The sequence below is a fragment of the Maniola hyperantus genome, chromosome 4 (assembly GCF_902806685.2).
Source record: "Maniola hyperantus chromosome 4, iAphHyp1.2, whole genome shotgun sequence".
NCBI classification, from domain to species: Eukaryota; Metazoa; Arthropoda; class Insecta; order Lepidoptera; family Nymphalidae; genus Maniola; species Maniola hyperantus.
In genome coordinates this window covers 15,536,303-15,551,461 of record NC_048539.1, presented here as the reverse complement: position 1 = coordinate 15,551,461, position 15,159 = coordinate 15,536,303, and the positions used below count along the sequence as shown (strand labels likewise).

The following is a 15,159-nucleotide window of genomic DNA, read 5'->3' as shown; positions in this document are numbered from 1 at the left end:
TGCGGCGTTATATTCAAATGTTTTTTTTTATTCAATTGTTACGACGATACGACTTTTTTGTTTATATCTACAATCTACCCTCTTTATATTGTTTTAAACTAAAAATTTGATTTTGTAGGGTTCTACCCAAAGAGTGAAGACGGAGCCCTATTAATGTCATTCTGCTGTCTGTCCGTCTGTCTATCTGTCTGTCTGTCACAGGTCTCTAGCTCGTTTACATCAGTATAAGGCTAGTGTAGACTTTAGTATTAGATACAAAACCAGAAAAAGGGCCTGAACTCACGCACAGTCAGACGGACGGACGACAATGCTATAAGGGTCGAGTCACATTGAGGCAGCATGTATATCAGCTGTACCTTATACACGTTCCGTCCCTCCGGGTTGAAGAGCGCGAACATGTGTCGCCGCGACATGAAGCCCTGCTCGAGGTCTCGAAGCTTGAGGCCGTCGAGGGGCAGCATGTATTTCTTCTCGCGCTCTTCCTCGTCTTTGTACCACGAGATGCTCTCTGACGTCAGCACGAACCAGTAGTCTCGGGAACCACCTGCCATTCAAGAACCAAATCTAGGTTTAGAGCACTAGAAAATCCTTATCAAGGTTCTTCTGATTACGTATCTCGCGACAGGCGTAAATCTCGCGATCATTACGTAGACCTGTTTTACACATTCCAAAAACTTTGAAATGTAATCATAGGAAAAAAGTTTCTAATGTTAAGCAACGTTTACCGTTGCTTAGCCCTTAATTAACTGGAAATATTTTGATAACCCCTTTTTTTTAAGTGTTTTTAAAAATTATCAATTGGGTATTTGCCTACTTTTGAATTTGATAAATATTATTACTTTATTATAAACTAGGACACTTATTACACTTATTACAAAGTTACAGGCATTTTAATTTTGGAGTGGGAGGGTCTTCTATCCCTTTCTCGCAAAACGAAAATTTGTATGAAACCGCACGAAGCTACTATGGCATTAGTGAGGTGTGACGTCAAAATGCTATATCGCTATCTCTGTCTAATCAGGAATATTTAAATGCTTATAACTTTTTTGTTATTTGATCGATTTAATTAGTTTTTTCAGTTTACGTCATAATTTTTATCTTAGTTTATAATAAAGTAATAAAAAAATTGGAGTCAAATACCCAATTCACAGTAATATTCGTGACACAAAATTACCTTTCATTATCCCTAAATTGTGTATGCACATGTACCCTTTCCTGATGACCTGGTTGCCGAGTGAACGTTGGCCCGATTTAGTCGCATTTTCTGACTGGTTCTGGGCACTGTTAAACAAAAACAAGCTTTAAATCTTCGTCTAAAATCTTTGACGCAACGGGGTAATCACTCGCTTTGCAAGTAGTCTAAACGTCCCAGGTTCGACCCCTAAGTTTTCCCTGACTAGGAATTTTTCCCTTGAAGTTTAACGAGATTCATGACGAATTGAATTTCCTAAATTGTAATCACATGTACCCTTTCTTGATGACCTGGTTGCCGAGTGAGCGTGGGCCCGTTTTAGCTGCAAATTCCAATTGGTTCTGGGAACTGTTAAAACAAAAACAAACTTTTAACATTCTTTTAACAATTTTGAGACAGCGGGGTGCTTTACTCGCTTTGCAAGCAGACTAAACATTTTCTTGACTAGTTTTTTTCTCTGGCTAGATTTTTTCCGAAACTGATCCCCTGATAAATTACTGCCAAATAATTTAGCTTTGCGAAACGATATCGTGTATTTACACGATATCATTTAGTGAAGAGCTTCTGAAATTGGAAATAGAAAGTTTTTTTTTTTAAATCAATTTCGTCAAGAATTTGTTTAACAATTTTTTTAAACCATTTAATTTTTCCCCCGTCGCAGTCAACTTGCTTTACTGCCTACATATATAAAAGCAAAAGCTGACTGACTGACTGCCTGATCATGCACAGCTCAAACTACTAGACGGATCGGACTGGCATGCAGATAGTTATTATGACGTGGACATCCGCTAATAAAGGATTTTCGAAAATTCAATCCCTAAAGGGGTAAAAAACAGGGGTTTGAAATTTGTGTAGTCCTCGCGGAAGAAGTCGCGGGCATAAGCTAGTCGAAATATATAAAAGGAAAAGGTGACTGATTGACTGACTGAGACTGACTGAGACTGACTGACTCATCTATCAACGCACAACTCAAACTACTAGACGGATCAAGCTGAAATTTGTGACGTAGGCATCCGCTAAGAAAGGATTTTTGAAAATTTAATCCCTAAAAGGATAAAACAGGGGTTTGAAATTTGTGTAGTCCACGCGGACGAAGTGGCGGGAATAAACTAGTATATTATATAATTAATCCTGCTTAATTTTTTCTATAAATATAAAGGGAAAAGCTGACTGACTGACTGACTGACTGACTGACTGATCTATCAACGTCGCGGGCATAAGCTAGTATTTTATATAAATATCAATAAAGGGCAAGCACTCACTTGGCTGGATGTGATCCGTCCATTTTAGAGGGGGGTCTTCCAACGCTGCTTTTTCTGGTCACAGGGAGCCGCTGGATTCAGGCGGGCTCTATAGGAGATCTATGTCCAGCAGTGGACGTCTATCGGTTGATGATGATGATGACTCACTTGGCGAAACCGATGAAGTCCTCGTGGTTGGTGTTCATGTAGGCGAGCTCGCAGTCGATGAGCAGGATGAGCTGGTCCTTGCACTGCTGCTCGCGCGAGCGCACGTGCGACATGATGATGCGCTCCGTCTCCTCGCGCAGCCGCGGGTAGCGCGACATCTGACCCAATCACAATAAAGCTATCGAATATTTTTATAATTTTAGTGTTTTTACCTATACTTCAAGAAAATGTCTAAATTGTTAGCTTATTGAAGTTAGTTTAATGAATTAGACAGGATTCGATGTCACGCGATCTGTGGCGGGGGAGCCATCTTGAATCGATTTGTATAAATACGGGTGTTTGAAGGTTTTTAGGCCAGTCCCGTTCCGACTCGAGACTCAACGACTATTAAATACTTTTGTGTTTAGGTCGCTATTATGATTATGTGGTTGCAATAGCAATTGTGGCCTAATCAAGTTAATATTTCAGTTAGGTTATTATAAAGATTAAAACTCTCGATAAGCCTCTACGCGTTCTGATCTATATCTACGTGCAAACTTCATATGGGGACATTTTAATAACTTATAAAAATAGTTAAATTAAACCTGCTTTTCTGACTTTAGCTTAAAAAATATCCATTCCAACCCCTCTTTCCTGATGCTGTACAGGACCTTACCACCAAAACTGATGGGATTTAGAAACTGACGGTTATAAATTGAAATTGGAGGTACCTACCAAGTACCAAGTAAAAACTTTTTGAACTCGAGGATCCAACTCCTCAGCCCTGACCTGATGTTGTAAGGAATTTCATTCCTAAATCGTGGTGATACCACGGGGGTTTTAAAGAATCATGCGTTTAAACGTTTTTACGAAATTTGGTACTGCGATACCTTGCATCCCGCGGACGGGCTTCTACGGTTAGGCTACTTTTTGCCCTAGAAAACCAAAAGTTTCCACGCGATTTTTAAAAACCTAAATCCACGCGAGCGAGGCCGCGGGCATGAGCTAGGTCATAAGTACCTTAGTTTAGTGAACGTAGTCTACTACAATCGAACTTAGGCTGAGATCTATAGAGCGCACTTTGACTTAAGATTGAGGTAAAACAAGACAGATTTATTTGAGAAATATACGTCTGTCTCGTTTTAACCTTTTCTTGAGTCTAAGCTAAATCAGAGTGCGCTCTATAGATCTCACCCTTACTCACCCTTTCTGTGCAAACTCGGACAACGTTCGACAATTCTTGTACAACAAGATCGACGCACTTGAGACTGGGTTCTTTTAGTCGCGCGATTTGTTTCTTTACTATCGCCTCGAAAGCCATGTCCGGAGTGAACAGACCCACCTATAAGAATACAAAGGTCAAATAGTATAATTATGTCGCGTAAAACTTCACGTTATGCGGAACCCAAAATACGATCTACTGCAGCTTATAATACAGGGCAAGATAAAAGGCAGATGTAGACCTGGCCGTAGACGAATATCCTGGCTCAAGAACCTTCGCCAGTGGTTTAATATGAGTACAAGAGCACTGTTTAGGGCAGCAGTAAACACGATCCAGTTAGCCTTAATGATTGCCAACCTCCGGTAGGAGATGGCACTTGAAGAAGAAGAAGAAAACTTCACGTATTCTGTGAACATGAGACTTTGATGTTTACAATGCGACAAGACTATCTAGGCGCGTGGCGAAAGTCGGAACTAACGTTGCCGTCAAGTGTCCCCTTTGTTCTTGTTTGAGCACCCTAACCCTTTGTTCTCCAACAGCGCCCCCCTGTCAATGTCATTCAAGTGCCAAGAGGGCCTTGTCGCACTGTACTATACTCTATTTAATTTAGAGTATGTATCTGCATTCTTTTCTTTTTAATATTGCTAAAAAAGGACAGAAAATGAATTCCAAAATTAAAAACTTAATTCTAGTGCGCTCTACAAAGGCTCACAACTGACAGTTAAAGTCACGAGGTTTGACAGTTGTTACAAGTCAATCTCCAGCTTTACAGTACGACAATGCTCTCTTGGCACTTGAGTGACATTGACAGGGGGCGCTGTTAGAGAACAAAGGCTTAGGGTGCTCAAACAAGAACAAAGGGGACACTTGACGGCAAAGTTAGTTCCAATTTTCGCCACGCGCCAAGATAGCCTTGTTGCACTATACATTTCAAGGGACTTGTGTGAAAATGTGTGTTGAGCCTCAATAGCTCAACGGGTAAAGGAGTGGACTGAAAACCGAAAGGTTGACGGTTCAAACCCCGCCCGTTGCACTATTGACGTACCTACTCCTAGCACAAGCTTGACGCTTAGTTGGAAAGGAAAAGGGGAATATTAGTCATTTAACATGGCTAATATTCTTTAAAAAAAAATGTTACTCACTCTGATACCATGGATGTTTCGTATGGCGAACGCGATCTCCCTGCGCAGTTCCTTCTCATCGAACTCCATCTTGACGATTTCGAAGGGGAACCTCTCGTGGAACAGCCTGTTGATTTTGGCGCCTCCCGACAGCTCGTTGGTGTTGATCTGTGCTGAGCCCGAGCCCTCGATGGTCCTTTCGAAGTCTGTCTGTAGTGTCTGGATCATCCTATCCGAAGTATAAATGACATTAGTACTGATTCTGAGCATACCTAAATTTTAGAGTATTTGCATCCTCTTCTTACTAATGTATTATAAAAAGGACAGACACTTTTTTTTTTTTTTATTCAGATACAAGTTAGCCCTTGACTGCAATCTCACCTGATGGTAAGTGATGATGCAGTCTAAGATGATAGCGGGCTAACCTGGAAGGGATATGGCCGTTTTTATTAAACCCGTACCCCTTTGGTTTCTACACGGCATCCTACCGGAACGCTAAATCGCTTGGCGGCACGGCTTTGCCGGTAGGGTGGTAACTAGCCACGGCCGAAGCCTCCCACCAGACCAGACCAGAAATTTAGAAATTATAAAATTCCAACCCCCTGCCAGGAATCGAACCCGGGACCTCCCACTAATAAGACCACAGCGCTCACGACTGCGCCAGGGAGGTCGTCAAAAACACTTTCAGACTTCGTGACTTTAGCTGCCAGTCGCGAGCCTACTGTTAAAATTTGTAGCGCGCACTAAAATTTAGAGTCTTTAAATGCAGAATTCACGTTCCATCCTTTTTTAGCAATATTAAAAAATACGTGGCTAAAGAGGTAAGAAGACTCACTGTAGCATAGCCTTGGTCTTGATAGAGGGGTCGTCGGGCCTGAAGTGCTTGTACTGGTCCACATCCTTCTCGAGCGTGAGCAGCTGCTTCTGCAGCTTGTCCCGCAGGCCGGGCAGCGTGTCGCGGATGTGGTTGGTGAGCTGCTGGTTCAGCACCCGCTGCAAGTAGGGCGTGCCGAGCCGGTCCGCGAGGTGCCGGTAGGAGGGATGGCTGGAATCGTATTGGCCAATTACTACAAAAATATGAAACTTTACACTTCAGCCAATTTGGATATGAAATGTTTATTAACAAAGTTGTCTAGCAACTTATGGCAGGCATAATAGCCTTGTCAATATAGATAGGCAAAGCTCATACATACAGTTCTATTTCGAAAAGAGTAGGTATACAAATTCATATACACGCTGAAATTTTAATGGTTGTTTTCCCGAAGCTAAATGATTTTGTCGTGGTAATACAATTGATTTATAAATATAAAAAAATATTAGAGTCAAAAATGTCAAATTTACAATCGAGAAAAACCAAATCGAATGAGACCTCGAACCAATAGTGATACCGCGTGCGCGCAGGCTAGTTTATGCCGTATCACTACGTGCGAGAGCTTATTTTGCTCTAAACTTTTTCACTTTAACGGCAGCGCGGTTCGAGTTGATGTACCTACCTGCTATTCACGTTACGTCTACGGAGTTACTATTGTTTCTCACACTTTCGAGTTGTCGATTTTTTTTTAAATTATTTCAAAACAAAAACATTTTTATTTTTTAAGTTTAACTCAAAATTTCGATAGTACTACTGAGGGCAAATCGTTCTGCTGCGGGAAGACAACCACTGAAACTTCACCGTGTATATGTTTGTGTGACGCGCATGCGGTTAGCGAAACAAACAGCATAGATACAGAGTACGGCAAACCGCTTGAATATTAATCAGCGTATTGGGGGAAAGTGGACGGTTCACGACGCCGATGTACCCGCGCCGCAAGGGCAGCAACTTGTTCTCGAGGACATCACGACATCTTACCTTAGAAAGAACTTTCTTTCAGCAGCAAGCGCGGCTTGGATGTCCTTCCGGCCTTCGATGTCCTTCTGTGAGCGGTTCACGACGCCGATGTACCCGCGCCGCAAGGGCAGCAACTTGTTCTCGAGGACATCACGACATCTTACCTTAGAAAGAACTTTCTTTCAGCAGCAAGCGCGGCTTGGATGTCCTTCCGGCCTTCGATGTCCTTCTGTGAGCGGTTCACGACGCCGATGTACCCGCGCCGCAAGGGCAGCAACTTGTTCTCGAGAACATCTCGAGCGTCAGTCCCTTCGTCCATGAGATCCAGCTTTGTGATAACACCGATGGTACGCAGACCTAAAAATCAATGAGACGTACAATGGAATTCATAGCCAAGGTAGGGGCTTCTTTAGGGGACCTTTCAGACAACATGTGTCATATACAACCTTAAAATGCATTGCATGAAGGTTGAATTTGACACATGCCATCTTAGTGCTCCCCTAAAGAAGTACCTATCTTGACTATGAATTCCAGTGTTATAAAAGGTTAATAAAACACATATCGTACAAGACGAATTCTACTTTATTTTCGTAATAAGTTTTCTGCGCAGGTACATCGGCGTAACTCATAAAAGTGTTAGTACTACATCATCTATATCTACACTAATATTATAAAGAGGAAAACTTTGTTTGTTTGTTTGTTTGTTTGTTTGTTTGTTTGTTTGTTTGGTTGTACTGAATAGGCTCAAAAACTACTGGACCGATTTTAAAAATTCTTGCACCATTCGAAAGCTACATTATCCACGAGTAACATAGGCTATATTTTATTTTGGAAAAAAATAGGGTTCCGTAAGATATTTGGGTTTTTCGGACACAAGGTGTAAAAAATCAACCAGAAAAGTTACTTATTTTGCGTACGCTGCCTAAACTATAAAAGATAGAACCATAAAATGTTCTAATTAATTGTAGATCTTATAAATATCTACAAAAAAGTCCGCGACACACTATACCCATCTATGTCGAGTGAGGCACAGCAACCATTTTTTTATTTAAAAATCTTGAATTTTTTTTGGACTACATTTAAACGCGTTTATTTTACTCATGCTATTAATCCTTATCAAAATAAATGATTTCATCACTAAGAACAGTTTATGGAGATAATATTTGGTCTTTGAATGATTAAAATTGGACGTTTGGTTTTGAAGTTATGGCGAAATTAAAATATTACGATTTCTGCTGCACGGCCCGTTGTTATTGTTATATTATATAAAGAGGTAATGTCGTTAAGTTTGTTTGTAGGGGGTAATCTTTAGAACTACTGAACCGATTTTAAAAATTCTTTCACCAGTAGAAAGCTACATTATTCCTGAGTGACATAGGCTATACGGGATCTTTAAAAACCTAAATCTACGCGGGCGAAGCCGCGGGGATCAGCTAGTAATATTATAAAGAGGAAAACTTTGTTTGTTTGTTTGTTTGTTTGTTTGTACTGAATAGGCTCAAAAACTACTGGACCGATTTTAAAAATTCTTTCGCCATTCGAAAGCTACATTATCCACGAGTAACATAGGCTATATTTTATTTTGGAAAAAAATAGGGTTCCGTAAGATATTTGGGTTTTTCGGACACAAGGTGTAAAAAATCAACCAGAAAAGTTACTTATTTTGCGTACCCTGCCTAAACTATAAAAGATAGAACCATAAAATGTTCTAATTAATTGTAGATCTTATAAATATCTACAAAAAAGTCCGCGACACACTATACCCATCTATGTCGAGTGAGGCACAGCAACCATTTTTTTATTTAAAAATCTTGAATTTTTTTTGGACTACATTTAAACGCGTTTATTTTACTCATGCTATGAATCCTTATCAAAATAAATGATTTCATCACTAAGAACAGTTTATGGAGATAATATTTGGTCTTTGAATGATTAAAATTGGACGTTTGGTTTTGAAGTTATGGCGAAATTAAAATATTACGATTTCTGCTGCACGGCCCGTTGTTATTGTTATATTATATAAAGAGGTAATGTCGTTAAGTTTGTTTGTAGGGGGTAATCTTTAGAACTACTGAACCGATTTTAAAAATTCTTTCACCAGTAGAAAGCTACATTATTCCTGAGTGACATAGGCTATACGGGATCTTTAAAAACCTAAATCTACGCGGGCGAAGCCGCGGGGATCAGCTAGTATTATATAAAATTCAAAGTCCTGACTAACTGACTGACTGACTGACTTATATATCAACGCACAGCCTAAACCGCTGGTCCTAGAGACATGAAATTTGGAGGGTGTGTCTTTTGTAAAGAGTAGGTATCCAATAAGAAAGGATTTTTCGGAATTCTACCTGTAAGTGGATCAAATGGGGATTTGAAATTTATGTAGTCCATGCGAACGAACTCGCGAGCACAAGCTAGTGTGAAATACTCGTAACTGCGATCACAGCAAAAGATATTAGAGAAGACACGCACATAGATGTATGCGAAACCATATAAGAGAGGAATTAATGCATTAGCAAGCTCATTGCTAACCAACCCTTGAAATTATGACGTATCTCATGACAAGTTAAAAATAAAATAAAATAAAATAAAAGTTAATCTTATGACAAGGTCACTCGGAAAGGGAATCGTAACCCAAAAGGGGGCACTGTACTCATGCCTCTCAACACAAATTAATTAGGTGCAATTGTAGTTTCGCCAAAAAGTGTTTTTAGGGGAAAATTAAGCAGGAACCATTATCCATACTAATAAAATATAAATGTTTAAGTGTCCTGTCTGTCTGCTAGCTTTCAGCCCGATCCGTCCAGTAATTTCAGCTGTGCGTTGATAGATCAGTCAGTCAGCTTTTCCTTTTATATTTCTTCTTCTTCGCTCTGGGCTGGTTTCCGCACTTAAACGTTTCCGTCTGTTGTGCGTTCCTTTTATATTTATAGAAGATTCAGAGTCAGTGTAAATCCAAGATGGCCGCCGCCACATTAAACCCGTTTAACTTTTTTTTTATTACTTATTTCACTATAGTCGATGCATTTTAAACTGAGTCGTCGAGTTATCTATCTGTTTCGCTTGCACTTACAGGTCGTAGGTAAGTGCGAACGAAACAGACAGATAACTCAACGACTCAGTGTAAAATGCGTCGACTTATAGGGTTCATACCTTGCGGGTCCACTTCTTTGGCAAGTTTGAGCGCATCGCTGTTCGCCAAGTCGGTGTTGGCCGGGGTCACAGCGAGGATGAGGCACGAGTCGCGCTTGATGAACTGGAAGATCATGCCCTTGATCTGCTGCTCGATGTCTATGGGCTGGTCGCCGATCGGCACCTTGGTCAGACCCGGCAAGTCGATGAGGGTCAGGTTGAGTACTGCAAATGAATGAATGAATGAAGCCCAGTCAACATACAACTAAGTCGCTGCCCACCGTCTGTCCCTAGATACGCTAAGGCCACAGACCACTACCTACTAGCCGGACACCCCCGATCGCAAAGCTTAGGCTGTTGCTTAGCATAAAGGTCGGCCCACGCCCGTTCTGTACCGTCATTCGAGTGACTTTTGAGTCCACCAATCACAACAAGGCATTCTCCCATGTCCTCGTCTCCCAACATTTTACGATTTTGTTTGCATGCAAAACCTTGTATATGCGTAGCTACCCTTGAGGTTGAATTCTCTGTTGCTAAGGCTCAAGTTATCTACATTGAAAGGGAATCGTCAATCGAAGCGAACTTAAATATTATAAACTCTATTATAAACTCTAAAATATTACGTAGCATATTGACTTTTATCTCCACCACATAAAATACAATCAATTTCTTATCCACCACCTAAAAAAATTCGTGGCAATTTTCTTTCTCGGTAGAAATTGGTGTTTACATTGTGGATAGTACTGAAGTCAATATGGTATGTAATGTTATACAAATTCCTTTCAATGTATTTATAATTTTATTTTATTTTTTGTGATAGTGATCAAGCTGTGATAGCCTAGTGCTTAGGACGTCCGCCTTCTAATTGGAGGTCGGGCGTTCGTTCCCGGGCACGCACCTCTAACTTTTCAGCGTTTTATAGTTAATTAAATATCACTTGCTTTACCGGTGAAGGAAAACATCGTGAGGAAACCTGCATGCCTGAGAGTTCTCCATAATGTGCTCAAAGGTGTGTGAAGTCTACCAATCCGCACATGACCAGCGTGGTAGACTATGGCCAAAACCCTTCTCAGTCTGAGAGGAGACCCGTGCTCTGTAGTGAGCCGGCGATGGGTTGATCATGATGATGATATGATAGTGTCCTTTCAATGTAAATTGAGCCTTAGATCTTTTAAACTACATAACGGATTTTAATGCGGTTTTCATAAGTTAATAGAGTGATTCAAGAGAAAGGTTTATATAGGGAGGTACTATGTCGACAGACAAGAGTTATATGGATGGCCACGTGGAATATGGAAACGCCTACAAAATCCTTCGTCTATAGCAGTCGACGTGTATCGATTGACAACGACATGCCTAATATAACCTTAATTATTATTTGCCGCTAAATGTTGACCCGAGTGCTCTGCCAATTATGCGAGAGGTAGTTAGGTATACAAGGCCGTGGAAGTATATGATGTCTAATTAATATCCTCGCATCCTACGAAATAGGATAAAATTAAAATTAAAAAGAAAACGTGAGAACTGTAAACGCTAGTGAAAATCAAATTTTGGGAAGGTTCGCTTGCCAAAAAAAATTTGTAGTGCGTAGCTAAATAAATTTATTTTAAATTCAACTTCCGACTAATAGCATACATCATCATCATCATCATGATCAACCCATAGCCGGCTCACTACAGAGCACGGGTCTCCTCTCAGTATGAAAAGGGTTTAGAAATAGTCCACCACGCAGGCTAAGTGCGGATTGACAGTTAACACATCTTTGAGAACATTATGGAGAGTTTTAACCACATGCAGGTTTCCTCACGATGTTTTCCTTCACCGTTAAAGCGTGTGATATTTAATTTCTTAAAACGCATTCCGAAAAGTTAGAGGTGCGTGCCCGGGATCGAACACCCGACCTCGCGAATAGGAGGCGGACGTTGTAACCACTAGACTGTACAGTAGGCGGCCGAAAGTAATGTACATCGGCCTTTAGAATGACATTTCGGCTTTGTAGAGCGTTATCTCTGTCACTCATACCTATATGACGTTTCGTCGGTCTCGACAACAGTGACAATGCTCTACAAATCTGCTATCCCTGCTAAAGGTCGATGTACATTACTTTCGGCCGCGCTTCAATAGCATACAATGACTACAAATTATTATATTTCAGCAACTACCACAGCAGGGTCTTTGTAATATAAAGATTGGTTCATAACAACTTATGATAATAATTGATGTCTAGTTTCTGAAAATGTTTTGTATTTATCTTTCGAATAATGAATAGAGTGAGTAGACACAAATGATTGTTCGTGCTGACTCATAGGGAAACGACCGAATTGTTTCCAAAACTTTAGCAGAGGACTTTAACCTTGACACCGCACTGAAAATGAAATACGAGTTGCGGTCAATGAAAAGAAATCTTGACCAAATGATTAATTACAGTGCGTGTATCCCATAATTCGGTATTTGACTACATCAAAAATAAATTATTTCTCAGTGATTATTAAATAGAGGGTCTTCCAAAATACGTAAAATCCACGTCCTTTGTTGGTTTTAAGTGTAATAACCATTTTAAATTATCGATTAAACTAAAAAAAGCACGTCAAATGATTGTGACGTCACACACCGGTATTTCATAGAATCTCTCATACAAAGCGCGCGTTTTGACGTTTGATAAAAAGTTACTGATTTGACTAGTTGTCAAATACCGTATTTTGTAAAAGTTTACGATATATTGCAAATAAAATATCTGACTGACGTCAGAGGTCAACGAACTTTGCGTAAGTAGGCCACTCGGAGCCAATGTCGCCGAACCCGAGTTTTGCACGTTATACATTGCGGATTTGAAAAATACTAAATCACTAAAAGTACAAAATGAGGCAAATGGTTATTGGTATCGATGATTGATGATAACGCTAAGTATTTGCTAGCGTTCTGATTACATCCTGTAAGTATATTGTATATACTCAAACTTTAATCAAATATAATAAGTTATATTTGCCTTTGTCTTCTATGGCCCTTGAAGCCTCGATAGAGACTTTGATTTTTGGAGTTTGTGACCTCATGACATTTACAACTTTTTGTGGGCTCTTTGTAATTCCACGAATTTTCCATGGAAATCGTTTCTAAAATACAAAAATACTATGTACAGGGAGCATAGGGCTTTTACGCATTGAAATTAGATATGCAATACTAGAACTAAATTACCATATATGCGTTGATCTTCTAAATATATAAAAGGAAAAGGTGACTGACTGACTGATCTATCAACGCACAGCTCAAACTACTGGACGGATCAGGCTGAAATTTGGCATGCAGATAGCTATTGTGACGTAGGCATCCGCTAAGAAAGGATTTATGAAAATTCAACCCCTAAGGGTGTGAAATAGGGGTTTGAAATTTGTGTAGTCCACGCGGATAAAGTCGGGAGCATAAGCTAGTTTTAAATAAAAGTTTCATCAGTCATTATCCATTGTCACACATTTGTACAATACCAACAAACTTTTATGTTAAAGTGTATAACCATAACATATTCCTTTATCGTCATTAAATTAAGTAGAACATTGAGTAGGTACATCCTTTTGTGGTATGATCCCTACATTCAAAATCGATTGTAACAAAAACCGGTCAAGTGCGAGTCAGGCTCGCGCAATGAGGGTTCCGTACTACAGTCGTATTTTTTCGACATTTTGCACGATAATGCTAAAACTATGATGCATAAAAATAAATAAAAATCTGTTTTAGAATGTACAGGTGTAGACCTTTCATATGATACCCCACTTGATATAGTCACTCACTTCGAATGTTGAAAATACTAATTATTAGTTCATGACCACAATTTAATTTTTTTGTGTGATCTAACCCTAACATTCACGGTTTTCAGATTTTTTCCCCAAATGTCAGCTATAAGATCTACCTACCTGCCAAATTTCATGATTCTAGGTCAACGGGAAGTACCCTGTAGGTTTCTTGACAGACAGACAGACAGACAACAAAGTGATCCTATAAGGGTTCCATTTTTCCTTTTGAGGTACGGAACCCTAAAAATAAATAAAAATCTCTTTTAGAATGTACAGGTAAAACCCTTTCATATGATATCCCACTTGGTTTTGTTCTCTTACTTTTAAAATTGAAAATACTAACCATAATATGTTCATGAACACATTTTAATTTTTTTGTGAAGTCACCAAAAACTCATGGTTATCGGAATTATTCCTTTACTTGTGCTATAAGACCTACCTACCTACCAAATTTCATGATCCTAGGTCAACGGTAAGAACCCTATAGATTTTCTTGACATCATCATCATCGTTATATTGTGTAGATTATTGACAGATGTTCTCATTGATAAGAATATCTAAGCATTCATTATTGTTACAACTTGGATAGCGCACAAATGGTACTATTTTATGTTGATAAAACTGATAACATGAGTATTGGGAATGTGTAGGGAGAGTTCGAGAAAAGCGTCAATGCACTCTTTAAGGCGAGTCACCGAGGCTAAGCGGAAAAAACTGGTTTGCTAGATCAAAAGTTTTAGGTATTTACTATTAAATAATGGCCTAGCTAAAAATATACAATATACCCAAAGACATTGTCTAAAGAATGTGCTACTTTGATACACAATAGGAAGTACTTCACTCGATCAAATAAAATCTTGAAATAAGCCGAAATAAAATTCTAAAACTAATTATTTAATACTTAAATTTCTGACTTGGCAAATAATTTTTATATGGAAATATTTGTCTTTAAGTACTACAGAGAACCTGCTAAATTTTGGTTTTCAACAGGACTTCTAGAATTTATTAAATTCAAATTTAACGTTTGAAACACAGAATTTGAACGTTGCCAAGCGGTATAATTCAAAGCCGCGCTGCCCGCCTCGGTGACTCGCCTTAAGCACTCTCCCAAAAACGGTGTTGAGACACATTTCGGATGTTCAAAGAATCAAGTTTTGGCCTCAAAAACTACAAATTTGTTTATTTGTTTTATCTATAATATAAAAATGAATCACTAAACTAAATGTGTCGCTAATCGCAAATCTCAAGAACAGCTGAACCGATTTCGCAAATTTTTAGGGTTCCGTACCTCAAAAGGAAAATCGGAACCCTTATAGGATCACTTTGTTGTCTGTCTGTCTGTCTGTCCGTCTGTCTGTCTGTCAAGAAACCTACAGGGTACTTCCTGTTGACCTAGAATCATGAAATTTGGCAGGTAGGTAGATCTTATAGCTGACATTTGGGGAAAAGTCTGAAAACCGTGAATTTAGGGTTAGATCACACAAAAAAAAT

General features: G+C 39.4%; 2 protein-coding genes across 5 annotated transcripts in view; one reads left to right on the top strand and one right to left on the bottom strand.

The window, feature by feature from the left end:
• LOC117997127 (uncharacterized) overlaps positions 1–15,159 on the top strand; it is a 103,663-nt gene that overhangs the window by 37,410 nt on the left and 51,094 nt on the right. The window lies entirely within an intron of this gene.
• Positions 1–15,159, bottom strand: part of shi (dynamin-1 shibire) — a 50,440-nt gene that overhangs the window by 23,102 nt on the left and 12,179 nt on the right. For all 3 annotated transcript variants that reach the window (XM_069498091.1, XM_034985598.2, XM_069498090.1), the window contains exons 4-11: positions 9,905–10,108; positions 6,916–7,108; positions 5,759–5,968; positions 4,945–5,152; positions 3,785–3,922; positions 2,602–2,759; positions 1,175–1,281; positions 357–544 (exon numbers count right to left, since the gene is read on the bottom strand). In XM_069498091.1, coding sequence (XP_069354192.1) covers positions 357–544; positions 1,175–1,281; positions 2,602–2,759; positions 3,785–3,922; positions 4,945–5,152; positions 5,759–5,968; positions 6,916–7,108; positions 9,905–10,108 — 1,406 coding nt within the window. The remainder of the gene's footprint in view (positions 1–356; positions 545–1,174; positions 1,282–2,601; positions 2,760–3,784; positions 3,923–4,944; positions 5,153–5,758; positions 5,969–6,915; positions 7,109–9,904; positions 10,109–15,159) is intronic.